At 29.4% G+C, this 18,427-nt stretch overlaps 1 protein-coding gene across 1 annotated transcript in view; it reads left to right on the top strand.

The window, feature by feature from the left end:
• Positions 1-867: 867 nt before the first annotated feature.
• The window catches only part of LOC125066859 (organic cation transporter protein-like), a 61,687-nt gene continuing 44,127 nt past the window's right edge, over positions 868-18,427 (top strand). The window contains exon 1 of the mRNA XM_047675151.1: positions 868-1,192. Coding sequence (XP_047531107.1) covers positions 1,111-1,192 — 82 coding nt within the window. The 5' untranslated portion in view covers positions 868-1,110. The remainder of the gene's footprint in view (positions 1,193-18,427) is intronic.

Here is an 18,427-nt window from a genome sequence, read left to right as displayed (position 1 = left end):
ATTTGGCGTGAACAATTATTTTTTAAAACCTTTATTACCAATTCTTGAAATGCCTAAGGGTCCGCGAGCAGTTGCTAAAATCGCCTAATGGATAATCCGGCCCGACTTGAAGAGAGTCGAGCTACGAATGGAGTAAAGCACGGGGCGGAAACAGTGAACAGTTAGACGGCACCGCTTAGTGGAAAGGCTAGGTCGTTAATCGAATGGGGCGTCTAAATTTGAATATTTACAAAAAAAATGCAAGGAAGCTCATCTTTAAGCCATGTGGAGAGTCATAAGTAATTAAACTCATTCCCTTCATTAAAAGCCTTGTTAAAAGAAGTGTCTCAAACCGGCGTTTAAAATAAATGACTGGAGATTTCAATCTCGTGTCAAGTACACGAGACTCAACAAAAATGTTTCAAACTTATCGTTTTATTATATAAAATGATAGATAATCACCAGAATTTTCATTTCATCATCGTAATATTTTAATTATTTTTTTATAAAATGAAGAAGTAGAAATACTCGTCCTCTAAATATTTTAATTTCCTCGTGGTATACGTGGTTCTATATGTTTGTAGGTAATAACAAGTCTTAAATAATGGTTTCGCTTTACAAATTGATCAATAAACATATTATAATAATTGACTAGACACAAGTATTTGATCGTAGGTATTACGAATAAACTTGTTTCCGCTTATCGAATAACAATTTAACGAATCAATGTTTTGATTTTGTTTTCAATGAGGACTACATAAGTTGAGCCTTGAGATAAGAACAATTACAGTTGGTTATGTTCAAAATGAAGGCAAAAGTCGGTCTTGCTTAGGTTAGCGTTCCGTGAGGTATGAGTACCCTTGACCGTAGTCGGCGAGCTCAGTCGCCGCGCGGCTCTCTGTTGATATCCTCGTGTCAACTGTCACCCATTCCTGTCAAGTTAAGTCACCTAGTACTAAAGGAGACTACCCTCTTATCGAAATTCAGTTCGAAGTCATGAGCTTCCGAAGCGACGACGCGGCCTGTTCTGTGCTTGCAACTAGTTTCATACGACACTGTGTGGTTTAAGAGGTGTAAACTAAAATAAAAATTAAGTTGTTCATACAGGACTGTTTTTAAAGTGTTAACAATATGAACGCACTACCTGAGCTGCAGGAGTTGCTGCAGAAACCAAACAGTTCGCCGCTGCTCCGCGATCAAAGAAAGGCCTCAAGTACGTTTGAATTTCATTAGCATTTTTAAACTAAAATTTAAACTTGTGACATTTCAATAGTAATATCCGTTACGGTGATCCGTACGTCATAAATTATGAATAGTAATAAGGAAGAAATTGTAACGTCTAATGTGTTAAATTGTGTATGAGATATATTTTTTTGTATTAGAAAAAACTACTAAAAATTCAGACTAATATTGCTCTTAATCAGTAAAATTATTTAGATACCTGTAATGTATATTTTAGATTAATGATATGCTAAGGATAATAATTGCAACAAGTGATCCGAGAATCGAGTCTAAGCATAAATTTTATTAAAAAACTAAAATAAGTTGTTTATAACGACACAACCAGTTTTAACGACGTAAACAAGATCCATGTAATACTTAAAATATTTTGACCCAACCTTTATAATTTTTTAAGATTATTTTTTGGCTACGAACCGAATTTATAATTACGCACACAACGCACCGAATTTATATTATCTCATAAAATATAATTCAATAATATTTATTAATTAGAAAAGAAAACACAAGTATTAATTATAACACTTTGTTTCAAAAATTGTTTTGTCATAATTATTTTGTACGTTCAATAAATCTGCTACTGTTTATCTTCGTTCATTGAATGTTTTAATATTTTGTTAAATAAAAAACTGTTATTTTATTCTAATAAAGACGAGCTACGGCTAATATAAATTATAATCACTTGCATTATATTTTAATTAAGTAATTACATTTATTAATTTTAAAAAGTTAATAAGGAACACCCCGTTAGTATTCCCACAGTTAAAGTATTTGTATAAGAGTTAAATGCTAATCCAACAGTCATCGCTCGGCTGTATTGCAGATATACATGTAAAATTTGCTCCAATACATGCAGGTTTCCTTTAGGTCTATTCCTTTAGGTCAACGTTTAAAAAACGGGTTACATCTCTTCTAGTACCATCCCAAATTTGATTAAAATCGACCCTTTATTCATCTTCAATAGATAAAATATATATATTTAGGTATATTTCTAACACTAAATACATAATGGCTTTTAAACAAACAAAAAAAATACACAAATACATGTACCATTTAAAAAGTTAAAATATTCTAATTCTCAAAATAAAAATTCATTCATTCACTCATCCAAAGTCAAAAACTCGCGGGTATATAAGATTAGTCAAGACCAGATTTTGTATTTATTTAAATTTATATGTAAACATCGTAAATTAAAAATTGAGAAAAAAAGAACAAAATAATATTTATTTAAATCAAAATATTAACTTTTCCTATAAACCAGTTTTAACGGATCTGCAAGGATTGTCGGCAGGAAGTAAAATTAAACGTTCAGTTCAGTAATATTGATTCCGCGTACTCTATAATTCATTTTGTATGTACATAACATATTAATGATTAAGAACAATTTATCACTCTTGCGAGCAATTATAACGCACTAGTTGTCACCAGCGGCTTCGCTTGCCTGTTGGGGTTGGGAGTGGTGTCGCTAATGTTAGATACATTTTTCAGGGATAAAAAGTACCTATGTGATATTTCACAACATAATTTAACTCTGTGCCAACGCTCGTTGAAAAGTAATTTTAGTAAGATTTAGTTAGCGTTGTACATATGTCATAACTGTCCTGTTGTAAATTTATCAGGTTTTATTTTGTATTTTTATAAGAAAATTCTCTTTCTAAAATTAATGGATCTATTAGGTCTGTAAAATAAAACACATTTGCATAATTTTTAATTACTAGTTTTTGTTGACGGATGTAAATTACGTGTAATATGACGTCATAGGACTAGAAGGAAAAGCCATTTTTTTATATTAAAACAAGTGAATTGGCCGCCTTGACTCTACACATTAGCCTTGTAAACATCACTCCTTATACGATCTAAAACGAGATCAAAACTCCTAAATCCTCTGTACCTGTAATCACGGTGGCTCATTGACCTTTCAAACAATAACACACAACTATAAAAATATAAATAAATGGGTGATACCCATACAGAAGGGTCAACAAAAAAATGTTACATTAGAAAAAAAGGACCTCACCCGACCTCATTTCGCCCATAATTTGAATCCTATTTTATTATAAGTAAAGTTCGTCTTACCATGCTTGGTAATTTTATAAGAAGTATTTCTCGAATATTTTGTTTTCTTAAAAAAAAATGTAAACAGAAACGATATATTATGTAGATGTTTTGCAATAAACTCGTTTATAATTTTTGAGAATTAATGATTACATTCATGTTTCCCATTTTTTTTTGTCATTTATATTATGGATTTTATTTATGAGACGAAGGACAAGTGGACGGTCAAAATATTCAATAATGCACTAAAACTAAAAAAATTCTAACAAACGAATAATAATAATACTTAACTAAACTACTTTTAAAACTTGTTATTTACAGATCAGCGATTTTGACACTGGAAAAATATCAATAATTTATGTTAAATAGATTTTTTAATTAATCAAAAAAATATATTTTATCGATGAAGGTTTTTTTATTACTCTAATGTCAAGGTAACTTCCAGAGAGTAGTCAATTGCATACTAATAGTTCTAGTATGTGGATACGGTAAAACCACATATAACGTCTAAAGAGGTTTTTAATTATGAATTATTTTATATTTTATTATGTATTAATAAACATCTAGATAAATAAATAGGTAAATACTAAACAGTTCAGTAAATATTCCCCTTTGTTCAATGTCAATCAATTTTTTTCTTTGAGAATAAGGCTAATAATTCTAGAAGTTTTCTCAAACGCGCCAATTTTGTGGACCCGATCTAAATGTTTGGAAATAAAAGTAGAAAAAACAACTTACGGTCAAATCCAAAAATTACCTATGATCGAATTTCTAGTATGTACTAGGATAATAATACTAGTAATAACTAATTTATCATGAATGTTGAACGAAATTTATCGCAATGACTATTTTAATTTATGAACAAGATTGCACATTTAAGATCTCCAATAAATGTCTAAATCGTATTGCATGTAAATTAAATAAGTATTATATATCATACCTATTTCATTAAAAAGTCTTAGTAGGTAAGTCACAGAAGATCACACACTAAATATATGAAAATATTTTTATTATCAAAATTTCGCAAATTCCAGTTTTTGTTGCCATGCAAAAATTTATTTTGTACAAAATAATATTTTTCGACTTTAGCAGAAATGGTTTAAAATTATGTAATGTCCTTTGTTTATGAATCATATTTTTCTGCCATAGGACTGGTATAATAAAACAATTTGTTACGTTCGGTAAATCTTATACAATCCTTTGTATCAACAGTGTTATTGAATATTTATTAAATTAGTGGTAATATTTTACGTCTTAAATTTTCGGCCTATTCTCCTATAGAAGTTTCAACAGTCTTACTAAGTAATAAGGATTCGTATTGTAATAATTAATCAAAATAGCCTTAAAGTACGAGACGTTATACTTATATAATAGCCTTAAAGTACAGTTTTTGAGTAGTTTGCTGGGACCGAAGGTTGTTTAACGCGGCACTGTATTATCACAATGCAAAGTAGTGATAAAAAGGACAATAATTACTTAAATACAAGAATTTCTTTTTATATATGTATATATGTAGATATAGATAAATATAATGCATAAAAATTTAATTCGTAATGAACGAAGCGAAAAAAAACAAAAACCAGCTCAAGAATGTAGATTATGCAAATAGTAATAAAAAAGTAGTTTTATAATGTAATAAAACACAAAAAATATAAAATAAATGAAACTTTAGAATAATAAAAATATAATTTTGCTTATTTATTCTCAGTTAGTATCTAAACGTTTTTTAAAATTTTAGGTTTTCGCTAAATATGTCAAAGCACGGCTTCACTTCAAACTGGCAACATTGTGCCGGGAAAATACTTTTGTACATTATAAGTCCTAATGGCGTAAAAAATAAATAGCCAAATTTATTGTTACAATATATTTACAATATACCATAACTTGTCATAAGATTGTCTATTCTTTATTCGAGAAACAAACAATACAATATTACGAAATAATAAATAATTATTAAATAACTCAAGCAAATTACGTTTCCACTAACAGCTAGTAAAAATAAGAATCGCAGAGAAAAAAAAAACAATGAACAATTTATGTTCAAGTTAATGATTAATATCGATCACTAAAATAAAAGTAACTAAATTTACTTCAATAAAGTACATGTTGATTTTATACTTTAATACTTTGTGCTGCAAGTTGGTGAGGGATGATTTACTTACTATTTTTTTTATAAGGGATAAACAATTGTACTCGTGTAAAGGTGGATTGTGGAGGATACTTATAAACAATTATAAAAATTATACGAAATATTTTCCTAGATTGTCTTTAATTCAATTCAATTCTTAGTTTAATGACTTTTAGTTGTGCCGACACGGCACAGATTATTTCGCCAATGTCACGTAGGATGGAGAAGACACGAATGAGATTGATCGGTACGGTTGAGATAACAAACCCAATTAAATTTTGAAACAAGAATTGTGGCTTTTGTTAAAAAAAAAACAACCCCATTGACATTAAAATTTAGAGACATACAAAATGTACGTGTTTTACACTGAACAGTACATACAGTACACACTTTACAGTTTACATTGAACTCTTCCAAAATCGTTCATATGTAATATTATTTTATTCAATCATAAAATTTTGTAACAGTTAACGTGAATATCTGTAACAAACTTGTAGGTTTAAAATACAAAGGAAGTATTTCCTTGTTATTGAAAGGATTGAACTATTTGTTAAAATGCGAAAGACGATAGATGAGAGGTATGTAAAACATATTTCATAAAAATCTTTGCTTAATACAATATATAACTGAGGTGACTGACCTACGATTAACCGCTTGTAAGATTTTTTATTCTATTACCTATTATGTATATATAGTATAAGCACTATTGTCTTTTAGTAATAATATACATAATATAACATCATTATTATTTACCTATGACTAATTTCGGTTACAGAAGCTATTCTTAACGAAGAGTTACTCAATTAAATTTATTCACAAAATCCGATGTGGAGACAAATCCGACACGGCCAGAAAGAATTTAGGCGCGGTACTGCTTTCCGAAGTACGCGAGTACAAACATTGCCTATTTGAAAACCCGATAACTTTTTATGGGCTCCACATAGCCACAGTAAATGATTTGATTTTCAATAGAAATACTCTTGTTTTGACACAAAACTAAATTCCTATTGAGTGCTTCCGGCTACAGTCGATTGACTACGAACTCATTAACTTGTCACTAATTAGCTCAAAGTGGATCACTCTGTCAGAATGATAGTCTGAACCGCTTTTGATTACAGCATTAATATTAGAACTCTATGCTATTTATTACTTTTTTGTTAGTTTAAATTCACTTCGATCTAATATCGGCAAAATTTCAATTCATGTACTGATAATAACGCTGAATGCGGAGAGCGCAATTCCGCCCCTTGTAGAGATCCTTGCGGGAGCAATGGACTGATGAATGATGATGATGGTGACTAATAATATTCTTTTTCAATAAATTACTTTAAAAAGAAAATTAAATTAGGGTAAACTAAACACAGTTTAATATTTATATTATAATAATATAAGGAAGATCAAGCATATAATGGCCGTATTGTTTCGACAAAATAAAAAGAGACACTCTATCACAAGCTTTGATTATCATCAGTATAAATTAAATTGTTAAACGCATATATATGAATTACTGAGCACATTAGTACCTAAAGCAACCGAAGCATTTCATGAGAATTAACATGAGATAGGCGATCACAAATAAATAATTTCATAATCCAATCCACGCCACCTCAAAATCTGGCAATCTACAACAACGCATTTTTAAGCAAACTTTCGTCACACCACCACCCTGTCACCGGTGTTTATTCCAAATCAATATGACTAACAAAAAAGAGAAAAGAGTCTTTACATTCTTACATAGACCGGTGTCTGGATATCGTGATATCAAATGGTTGGTAGTCATTCTCTATCAGGTAAGCATTAGCCCGTTTTGCATAAAAAGGAAAAGAGCACGCGCAACACATACAATAAACTGGTTTAAACTAAACAACCTTTTAAAATTTGTATTGAAATATGACATATGTATGTTAATAAGCTATTATTTCCAGTAAACGAATTAACTAGCGACTCCACGTAGGCATTATTAGTCGTTTGCTTGTAACACATGTCAAATAATAAGGCCGAGTTATATTACGGATATAATCAGTTTCGTTTCCGCGTCCTACGCTCATGCTGCCCTAAAAATGTAGAACACAAAAGCATGTTTCCGCATTTATTTATTTATTTACGATTTTTCATATTCAATTTACTCAAGGGATTACTATTAAATTTTTTTATATAAGGTAAATAAATAAAGTTGGCACTGGTGACAGTACAATTATCCTCTCTCTTTCTTTCTCTCTGTAATGAATAAATGAACAAAACAGAAAAAATAAAAGTTCCCTAAACATATAACATATAACCTAGGTACAATTTAATGAAGTAATAAGTGAAAAATAATATTTAAATAGATATTTGACTTTAGACAGAGTTTATAGTAACATAAACTTTCTAAATAGATTGTCATGTATGAATAGGTATCATAGTAATCAATTTAATCTACAATTAAATACACTAATTTAAGACATTATTCATGTGATTTAATTATTTAACTATTTTTGCATTAATATTCTGTTTAATGAGGAAGGAAGGCTTACAAGCTTAACGCTATGACTAAGAAACTAAGCATTAACCGTAAATGTCAACAAACGTCACAAATCTGTATATTAATACGCGAAGCAATTACTTGGTACCCCTTTTTTACCAAAAAAACGCGGACAGAGGTGTATGAAATTTGGCACTATTAAAGTTTATGTGGAGAAGGATTGCAGATAGTTGTATTTTTATAAAATATGCATTAGAAATACATTAAAATAATAAAAAAGCATTACACACACTACGATACGCTAACACACACATTTACCGACATAATATTTGATATGGAACATTCACAGTTTACGTTCATACTGCCAATGACAACACACGTCATGTCAAAGATGAAAATCAATGACATTTGTTTAAAATTTGAAATTTTTATTGTAGTGGTGACAAGGTATTGTTTTGAGCCTCATTTTTCCTACCATCTTGTGAATCAAAGCATCTTATATTTTATTATCAATGAATTACGGTAGAATTTTGACCAACGGGCGAGCACAAGTTATAAGTATTAAATAGACATATTATGTACTTGTTTCATCTAAATTTAACGGGTGCCACAGATAGTTGGACTGACAAATGGGCCACCTGTTGGTACCACCAAACTTGGGAACCAACATGTTGTGTCCCTTGTATGCTTTATCGCTCTCTTACTTACACTTCAAACCGAAACACAACAATACTAAGTAATGCTGTTTAATAGTAGACTTGTAAAAATCCCTACAATAAAGTATGCTTCTAGTTGGAAATTACAGACAAAATCTCGCAAAAATTGTATCAAATGTTAAAAAATTTGAATAGAATAAAGAACCATTATTAGTATCTTGAAATCGTACGATCGAATTGTGTACTACCTATTAAAATATTCATATTGATTAACTTGTAACAAGAATAAAAAAAATGTTGTTTCAAAGACTCGAATTGTTGTTATTGCTAGACGCATTTTAAATATCTATCATAGTTGTCACGACAAATACACTTCCGGAGTTAAAACGTATTTTACAAATGAAGTCAAGTTTAATAGTAAGGTTACATAAAAGCGACCGGGTAAAAAAAGACTATTCCTTAAGTATATTGAAGGTAGCTTTATGTAATAAAAGTGTGTTACTACATGTTTAAATAAATTAAATTATAATCCATGCATAATTTGTCCGTAATATAACGTAGCGAAACAATAATATTTCCGCAAAACAATTTAGATCGTTCCTATATAAAATGAGCTTAAATAAATGAGCCAAGGTCCAGTGGACAGAATGCGTGAATCTTAGTCAGTGATCGTGACTTCAAATCCAGCTACGCCTTACTGAGTTTTTATGCACTTTCTTTGTATATATAATTCATCCATCATTGGAACAGGGAATTAAAATTAAATAGTATCCTCTGTTACAATCTGATAATTAATGTGTTCTCAAACCTCACTGAAACTAAGGTAACTCATAGTAACCACAATGAGTCCACTTTTTAGAAATTTTAAACCAGTTTATTGTTTATAGATAGTTCTTAACGACCATTTAAATTCTAGTAATCCTTATAGTGCTTTAAATAAGTTTACTACACTTTTTATACCAGTGTGAATATACTTTAGTATTTACATGTGTATACAAAGACGTATTGAGAGTTATGTTTGTTGATCTTTGCGACTAAACCCATTATTGTATAACGTATTTATTGATTTCGTAATACGTCTTAACCAAAACTAAAATAAGTAATATATCCATTACATATTGCATGGATAACCTCAACGCCTTTCATGCAATTATAATCACTCTTTGCTGGCATTTACACCATCACGAATAATAGGATAATGTATGTAATAGTGTATGCCTGTAAAGTTTACGTTACCCGTAATTTATTTTAGATCTAAAAGGGTCTGAATATTTAAATTATATTGAAGTATAACTAAAGTAATTCGACCGTTATGAAGTATACTGTTCACTCAAATGTGCTATCGAAATATCTTGTCCCGTTTGATTATATCAGATATTCCCTGTAAAATCGTTTTACTATAGAAGTCAATTCCGAGGTTGTATATCTTTATTATACAGGAGACAATATTTTCCAGTCCGCGGAATATAAGTATCCATTCGTTTACCTCCCATTGCATTATATTAGTCAAGGACACAGTACATCTGTGTTTGCGAACGGAATTGGGAACTTTTATAGGTATGTCACGTGCAATAGACAAATCTCTGTTAATGTAGGTCGTCGTACCTGTAATCGGTCGGAACAAGATTATTATCAGGTCTATTAAAGTGCTAAAGATTAATGCTAATATTCGGTTTCTGTGTAAGTGTAATTATTAATGACATTTACCATCTATTAAAATATTCGAAATTCAAAATATGAGCAATTGTATACATAAACCGTCGCGATAATCAGTGACGAGTAAACGAACTCGTTAGATAGATAGGGGAAAGACATCTGAAGATGATTAGGAACCGTTAAGTTGATTTAATTAGTATGGCGCCAGTTATTTTTCAACAATTACGCGTTCTCTACTTATTAAATATTGGCTTAAATAATTATCTATAAGATGGATTAGATTTGATATGACAGATATTCAATAAGTAAAAAACAATCTATTATTTCGAATTATAAGCGTACGCACACTTTATATGCGATGGAGTTGAGACTTCTGTTTATAAATCTAGCTAATAGTAGTTTAGTAGTAGTAGTTTAGTTTATAAACTACAGTCACAATTCAATCGCAAACAATAACTATATTATAATATTTATATTATAATATTTTTACACATACATTGCAAGACATAACAGGCATTCGCTAGTATTATTAAATATATAATAAAAGTAATAACTAGAAAAAATATTCTTATTCTAAATTTAAAAATAAAAACAATTGAATAACTTCAGATCAAAATTAAGTATTATAACAAGCGTAGAATTTCGCAAGACAGTGAGGTCATAAACATGCGTCTTTTAGTCAATGTCTTGAAGTGATTGTACTTTGTTTTAGTTTATTACTTGTTCACGATGTACGTCTATTAGAAATAGACGTAATTTATTTTTAGAAGTAGTTGGTCATCGTTTATAAAGGTTGCTCAACACTAAGAGTTTATTAATTTATTATAATAAGTGAAATTATATTTTTTTATTACAAAACAAAGAATCAGGAAGTAAATGACGCGATATCTAGTATGTACTACGTTTTAATTTAATTTCAATTTAAAAATGACAATAACAGACAACTCTTACTAAATAACGTATTAGGATTTCCTTGACATTCAAAACGCTAAACCAATCTAGCGTTCAACGACAATTAGGTCCATGATAATCGTGGATCGAGTTTTTTTGTAAACGGATATTTAATAAATTGGTACTTATTGAACACAATAGATATTTTCAACTAAAGTTTTATTATCAGTAATCAAGTTAATTAAATTGACCTCTATTTCGTAATTATACGCCCTTGCTGGTTCGGTAACACGCCTTTCTGTTAAGGCATTAGCATTTATCCCTTTTATTATTTATGTCAATTCATGGTAATAAAATAATAATAAGTAATTAAATAAACTATTTCATCAATGCAATATTTAAAAAAAATGAATTTGATGGATTAGCATAACTTTATGTGGATGAGAAGCATCTATAGGCATACTTTGAGGTAAAGACTGAGTCTTATGCCGCGACGGGAAACGGCATAACACTCTTTGCCACCGTTATTTTTATTACCTTGTGATGCGTGACGTTTACTTTATATACTTCTTTGCTATATATCATTATAATAATAAGAAAAAAATGACATTTATTTTATTAATGAAACTATTTAAATTCTTTTATATATATTTTACCTAAAATTAATCAAGCAATTTCGTTAATAGTTCTTTGTTATTCTTTCGGAATCCGCAAAGTATATACAATACATTAATAATATACATTCTAAAGCAGGGTATTAAATCCTATGATTATATTTTGCGAGTGCTTTAATATACATTTTTTTTTTTTTATTTAAACAATCACACTTACATACATATTAAACATTTACAGCCAAAGCGACTATATTAAAATATCAGATATGTACGTCAATGACAAGTGCACATAACATATATAAACTACAAACAGTGTACAATTAAAAAGTCCACACATTAATTCAAAAATAAAACAAAAACATTACGCAAAAATCACAAAATAAAAACAAAAAACATCACTACATAAACTTAGGAAAACTAATTAACTTAGAGAAGAAAAAAAAAAATAGTCGACAACTTTTCGTTTGAATACATGAAACGAATCACAAAATAGGTCCAGACCTGGCAACTTTTTGGAAATTTCATTACAAAATCTTGCCAATTGCACTACGGGAGACTGGGATCCAAGATTAGTTTTAACGCGCGGGATGTGAAATGTATTCGGAATAGAATTCCTTGGGCATTTATAAGGAACATTTAGAAGGAAGCGTTCGACTAGGCCACTGTACTGAATATCACCATTAAGTTTTTTATGTAAAAAGCAAAGACTCTGCACGCATCGTCTGTACATTTAAACTTATTATATAAATAAATCATTAATAGACAAGTTACTCTAGACACTTAGATACACATTATTCTAGACACGATAAACTACAAAAAAATCAATAAATAGTAGCTCTTTATTATTTATTGATTTTTTGTAGGGTTTTAAGTAATTGTATATGTATTTATACTGGATACATGTAATTTGGAGACTACTAAAAAGAACTACTCGTAATTACTGAGCTTCCAGTTCTTCTCGGATCTACATTCCAAGCTGCCGTAGTTTAACATTTAGTTTCTACATTTTAATTGACGATTTAATAGGACTTGGTAAACCTCCTTATTTTGATTGTTTTTTTTTAAACACAGTGTTATTGGGGCTTTGTTCTCGTCCGTCTTAAGTTTTAAAAATAAAATAACGAATTTACCTTCTATTACAGTTAATGTTCGGAAAAAACGTTAAATATTAATTAATTAAATACTTAAAATCACATTATTTCTACGCTTAAAATGATATTAGTTTTTTTAATTAGGCATTTGATATAATTCACGTTCTCATGACCTCTAAGTTCTAAAAACATTTTGTCATTTTAACTTTTATATCCGTGTAGGTATATGTCCAGTGACATTCACTATTACTTCACTGAGATTTAGATTAACTACGCTTTAGAAAAACTAAAATTATCATAATTAAACTTTGTTTGAAACATTGTAAAATTAGCCTGCCTGTCAATGTCCCTCTGTATATCGGTGAATCTCAAAATAAAGTTAATTGTTTAAAATGAATAAACTAATTATTTTTAAATAGAAACAAATAATATCTTATCAACAATATTTATCAATATTATCCTTAAAGTTTAAATACCTCAACGTCTTATAATAGTATATCCATTCAATAATAAAACAAGTTTTATAGTTAGAAATCTTTTCCGCAAAATATTCGACGTCGACAATAAGTTTTTCAAATATTTGCTTAACGAGGCGTTTCGATAAAACAAAAGTTGTTTTGCATCAGTTTAAAGTTTACGCATTAGTCATGGGTAACGAAATCTGCGTAAAATCAATGTCAGGGCGTGTCAAGGAACGCAGTATGAAAATTAAGCAATCCACACGTGAGGTATGTGAATAGATATCTTGTATTACTATTCCGTGCAGTTCTCTTAACAGGGTATCTTTATTTACACACATGTTACCCGCGAATAGCCTCTCACGTGTTCTCCGTTACGAAGTTAAGATCGTATCTGCTTAAAAATACCTAATAGTCTTCATAATAACATGATATTTGCTGAGGATAATATCGTCTTTCAAACCAGTATTTAATAATAAAATATTGATAAATTATACTTCTATGACACACAAGTCAACAATTAATGTTTGAACATCGGCTTCAATTTTGAGTATTGCTTAAAATATTTATACATATACATATAATATTTTTTATAAATGTTGTTTTTTATCATATAAGTAGGCGGGCGGGCAAATCGGCCAACTGATGGTATGTGGTCACTAAAGCCTATAGACATCGGTGGTGTAAGAAATATCAACCATTCCTTACATCGCCAATGCACCACGGGCTTCGGGAACAAAGATGTTATGCCTGTAGTTTTAATGGCTCACTCACCTTTCAAAGCAGATCACAGCAATACTAAATCTTGCTATTTGGAATTTGATGAGAAGTCGGTACCTACCTAGACAGTTTTACACAAAGCCTTATTAATTAAGTTTATGGGCTGATCAGTTTAACAATGCCGTATTTTTCTTTCAATAGTCTGACTATTAATGATGACAGAAAAAATGTTTTTAATAAACACTTGCTAAACAATAAGTAAGACGTAATTTTTTTTAAATGGTAACGGAAACAATATACCCATGACCATGTAATTTTTCTCATAAATACATAATTTTCAGATAAATAATTCATCATCTTGAGACCCTGAATTGCGAACCGTGGACGTCGATATCGCACTAGCAATTGAATGCAAATGCTGGCCTATTAAATCTGGGGCCATTTAGAGTTATAATTTGTAAGAAGGATTCTATTTAGTCATTCATTGCTGCACTGCCAAGGTTACTTTTTGGTTTTATTGCAAAAGTATACATTAAATGTATATTTTATGTATATGCTCTTTTTGGAGAATAAGCATTAACACAGCCAACAAAATATACAACACATAGAACGAGTAAGTTTTTATTTAACTACACACGTTGGATTGTGCCTGGGGTATGTGATACTTCTTGATTCTAAATTTGAAACTAATGCCAGTCAAAATACTGTCCTGAAATTTATACACATACATTTTGTCGGAGATCCATTTATATCGTTTCGTCTAGTATAATAAATAATGTATTACACTTAAAATGGCCATAAAAAACTTTACTCTATATTTTGTATTATTTATTTTACCCGATGTTTACATCTGCGGTGGTCTTGAGTAACTATCAAAATACTCGTATCACTAAAACGAATCATTCATCATTTTAAAATTCAGTCTATCTTATTTTTATTTTTTTACAATTAAAGAATGAAGTTTGTTTTTAAGTCCTTTCCAGTGTTTATATAATGTCACTTTTACTTAAAGAAAAAAAAACTTGTGTTGATAGTGGATATATTAACAATATCCGTCAAGGGGGTTAAACATCAAACCTGTGATTTATACCAAGATAACGTTATGCTATTAAAACTGGTATTTATTGTTATTTTTATTTGATACATTTTTTAAACGAGGACAACTTAATTAAATAAACTCAAATTGGATCATTTGAAGGTAATAAAATTATGAACGGTCACTCGACGGCATTGATTATAATAGTCATGCTACTTTTTCGTGTTAGGTACTTGGGTTATGTCAACATAATAATAATTATAATGATTAGGAGTAGTCATTCTTTAGTCTAGAATTTAATGACAGTAAGCAGACGGTAAAGGTTTGATTCAAAATATAACGAGCCAGTGGTAACTTAAAATTGAATTTAATTTTGTAAAATAAAGGCACTTAAATCCACCGATCCATATTGGAATAGCGGGGTGGAATAACCTCGAACCTTCTCCTTGAGTGAGGTTGGGTGAGGTGAGGTTTTTATCTCTATTTTTTATAAAAACACAGTGTACATTATATTTGTAAAACTGTTTCTATGGGTAAAGTTACTTTTATTTACAGTATAAATTTATTATTTATTTATTTATTTATATCGGATGAAAACAACATCAATTCTTATATATACCTATATAAAAAAAAGTGTTGCCGTGATTCATTTTTTTAATCTTGGACACAAAGTTTTTGAATATCTGTTATTCGAGTTTTTGGCACCTTTCGCATGAAGAAGGCCGGCCATTGACTCTCCAAATGTATTGATATAGTAAGCTCTAACCAAAGAATACGCAAAATATTTATACTTTATAGCTTGTCTTATCCGCCCTGTAACTATAAACCATATTAAATATAGTATGAGTAGACCGTGTAGAGTAGATTAGACATTGTAAGGTGCAACCAGTTATATGAGTTCTATGTACACACATCCAAAAAGTAAACAAACCAATGTAAAAATATGTAAGATCTTTAATATCATGCGTAAGTATGCTTGCTGGCTGATGAACCAAATCAAACTATAAAATCTAAAGAACAGTTAGGCTATTCTATAATAAGAAACTAAAAACTCAACGCAGAACCCAAGCTTAACATATCAGTGTGTGATATACGACATTTACTATAATAATAATAAAATTTATAGAATATCAAAATGGCGTATCACTGTAAGTCGGTTGTCAAATAAATGTTTTAAATACCTATTAGGTACCTATTACGTAAATAATACTTATTTACCTTCCGAATATTTAAATTATTATAATATCCTCACTTTCTCCCCAGGAAGTTGAATATTGTAAAACCCACTGACGTCGTATGTTAATTTAAGATAAACAACTTTTATATTCATAGATGACACTTATATTACGCAGTTATTCTATTTAATTTAAAACTATATGTTTAGTATTTATCTCACTCGAGTGAAAGCGTGACGTTTTTTGTATTGTAATATACTTGTTATTAATTAATAAAGCTTTGAGCTTTACGTTAATACCACGCTCACGCTCTACGTTCATGCTCCTTGATTTATTTTATAGCATAGTTGCGTATCCAGTGATAGGCAACTTTGCTATTATTTTTAGTATGGAAAGTGTAACTGTTACAATAACTGCAAATATTATTGATGATGTTCATTGATGTTACAATGAAAATGAAAAAATATTTAAATATATAGTATATATTTTTATTTTATTTATTTTTTATTATAATTTATGAGGCAAATAAATAACTTTTTAAACTTCGAATATTATCTCTTAGTTAATAAGTTATTATCAGCAATTACCACTATTTCTTGCAAAGCATTATATTTTTTTTTTATACGGAAAATGCATATTTTTATTATTATTTTTTATTATTATTTAGGCCTTATTTTTGTTTTTAGCAAATTTAAAATGAAATTATAGCGATTGCTTATTATATAATTTGAAGGTTATATGAGAAAGTAAAGGAATAAAATTTCCTTTAATGTATGGACGGAGTTATATTTATGGTTATGTGTGTAAGTAGATTTAGTAAAAGTTTAAAAAATCATGAAAGTTAAATTCATGTAATTACTTTCTTGAATTTTTTATTTCTTTTTCTTTATTACAAATTATTCTGTGGTCTATCTAAGAGATATCTTAACTAGTTAGTGTAATATATGACACTAACTCGTTAAGATATCTAAGGTTCATACTTTAAGTGTTTGTTGAATTCTACTACAACTCATCTTACGAGATATACTAATCATTATTATCGATGAAAAAATATCCTCCAAATCACAAAAAAACACCTGAGGCAGTAATGAAAAAACCCGTGAAAAGTTATTTCGGAAATCTTACTTCATATTAAGAAATACATCAAAAGTAATTTAATAAACTTTTATGTTCGAATTCGTTTAAGATTATTTTAGAAGAGATTTTTAATAAAAACTAAAATGTATTTACTTTTAAATTACACGGTACCTAAAACCTTTGGAAAAATATCGGTTGAACTCGTTTCTAAAATCAAGAAAACTTATATAAGCGAAATATGTTATAAGTGGGTTTTAACACAACATATGTAAATTATTATACACAAGTGGAAATCTCATTGTGAGAGTCCAAAGGAGGATAATGTAATTCTGTCCACTGGTAAAGCCACTATACCACGTTTGTTACTAGTGTTGTCTAGGTCTCACTATTTAATTAATTGATATTTGAATTAATTATAGCTTATATAATATTTTAATTACGATTAAATAAGTATGTGACGCCTGTAGAACTGGTGTATTGATCGTTAAATATACACATATTCATAATATATAACCAAAGAATTAACCGAGAGAATTCAAAGTTACTAGTATTGTCGTATTCCATTTGAAAGGTGAATGTGCATTTGCACAGGAACTACAAGCACAAGTGACATAATGCCTAGTTTGACGCCTAAGATTGGCGGTGTACGTAGAATGAACAAAATGGTTTTTCTTACGCCGCAAATGTCTGGCTGGTGGTCAATTACTATCTGGTGGCCAATTTGCTCGTCTCCCTAACTTCAGTATGTAAACGTCTTACGCACGAACTGTCTACTGCGAAGGCCACCTTTCCTCTCGTGAGGGAGGTTTTGGAACTAACTCCACCATCTTATTTTTACCGACAAGCACATATATTTCTCAACATAAGATTTTATAATTAAGATTTTGTCAAAAACCAAATTCCTTCTAGTTTTTTTATGATTCAAATCAAATAAAATTTACTTTGTTAAGATTGTATTAACCGGTTGAAGACATTACTTATTATTTTATATTATTATTATTATTATTGTTTACGATTATATTATATAGAACCTACATGTAAGTAAAAAGAATAACATTTATATATATCCTAATTGATAATCAACAATTAATCCAGTTTTTTTAGTCATCGTTATAACCAATAAGTAACAAATCGTCCAGGTATATACAACACAAAAAAAATACAAATATATAAAATAAATTGTGTTAAGAA

The sequence above is a fragment of the Vanessa atalanta genome, chromosome 10 (assembly GCF_905147765.1).
Source record: "Vanessa atalanta chromosome 10, ilVanAtal1.2, whole genome shotgun sequence".
NCBI classification, from domain to species: Eukaryota; Metazoa; Arthropoda; class Insecta; order Lepidoptera; family Nymphalidae; genus Vanessa; species Vanessa atalanta.
The sequence above is the reverse complement of the archived record's forward strand: the minus strand, read 5'-3'. Positions and strand labels throughout refer to the sequence as shown.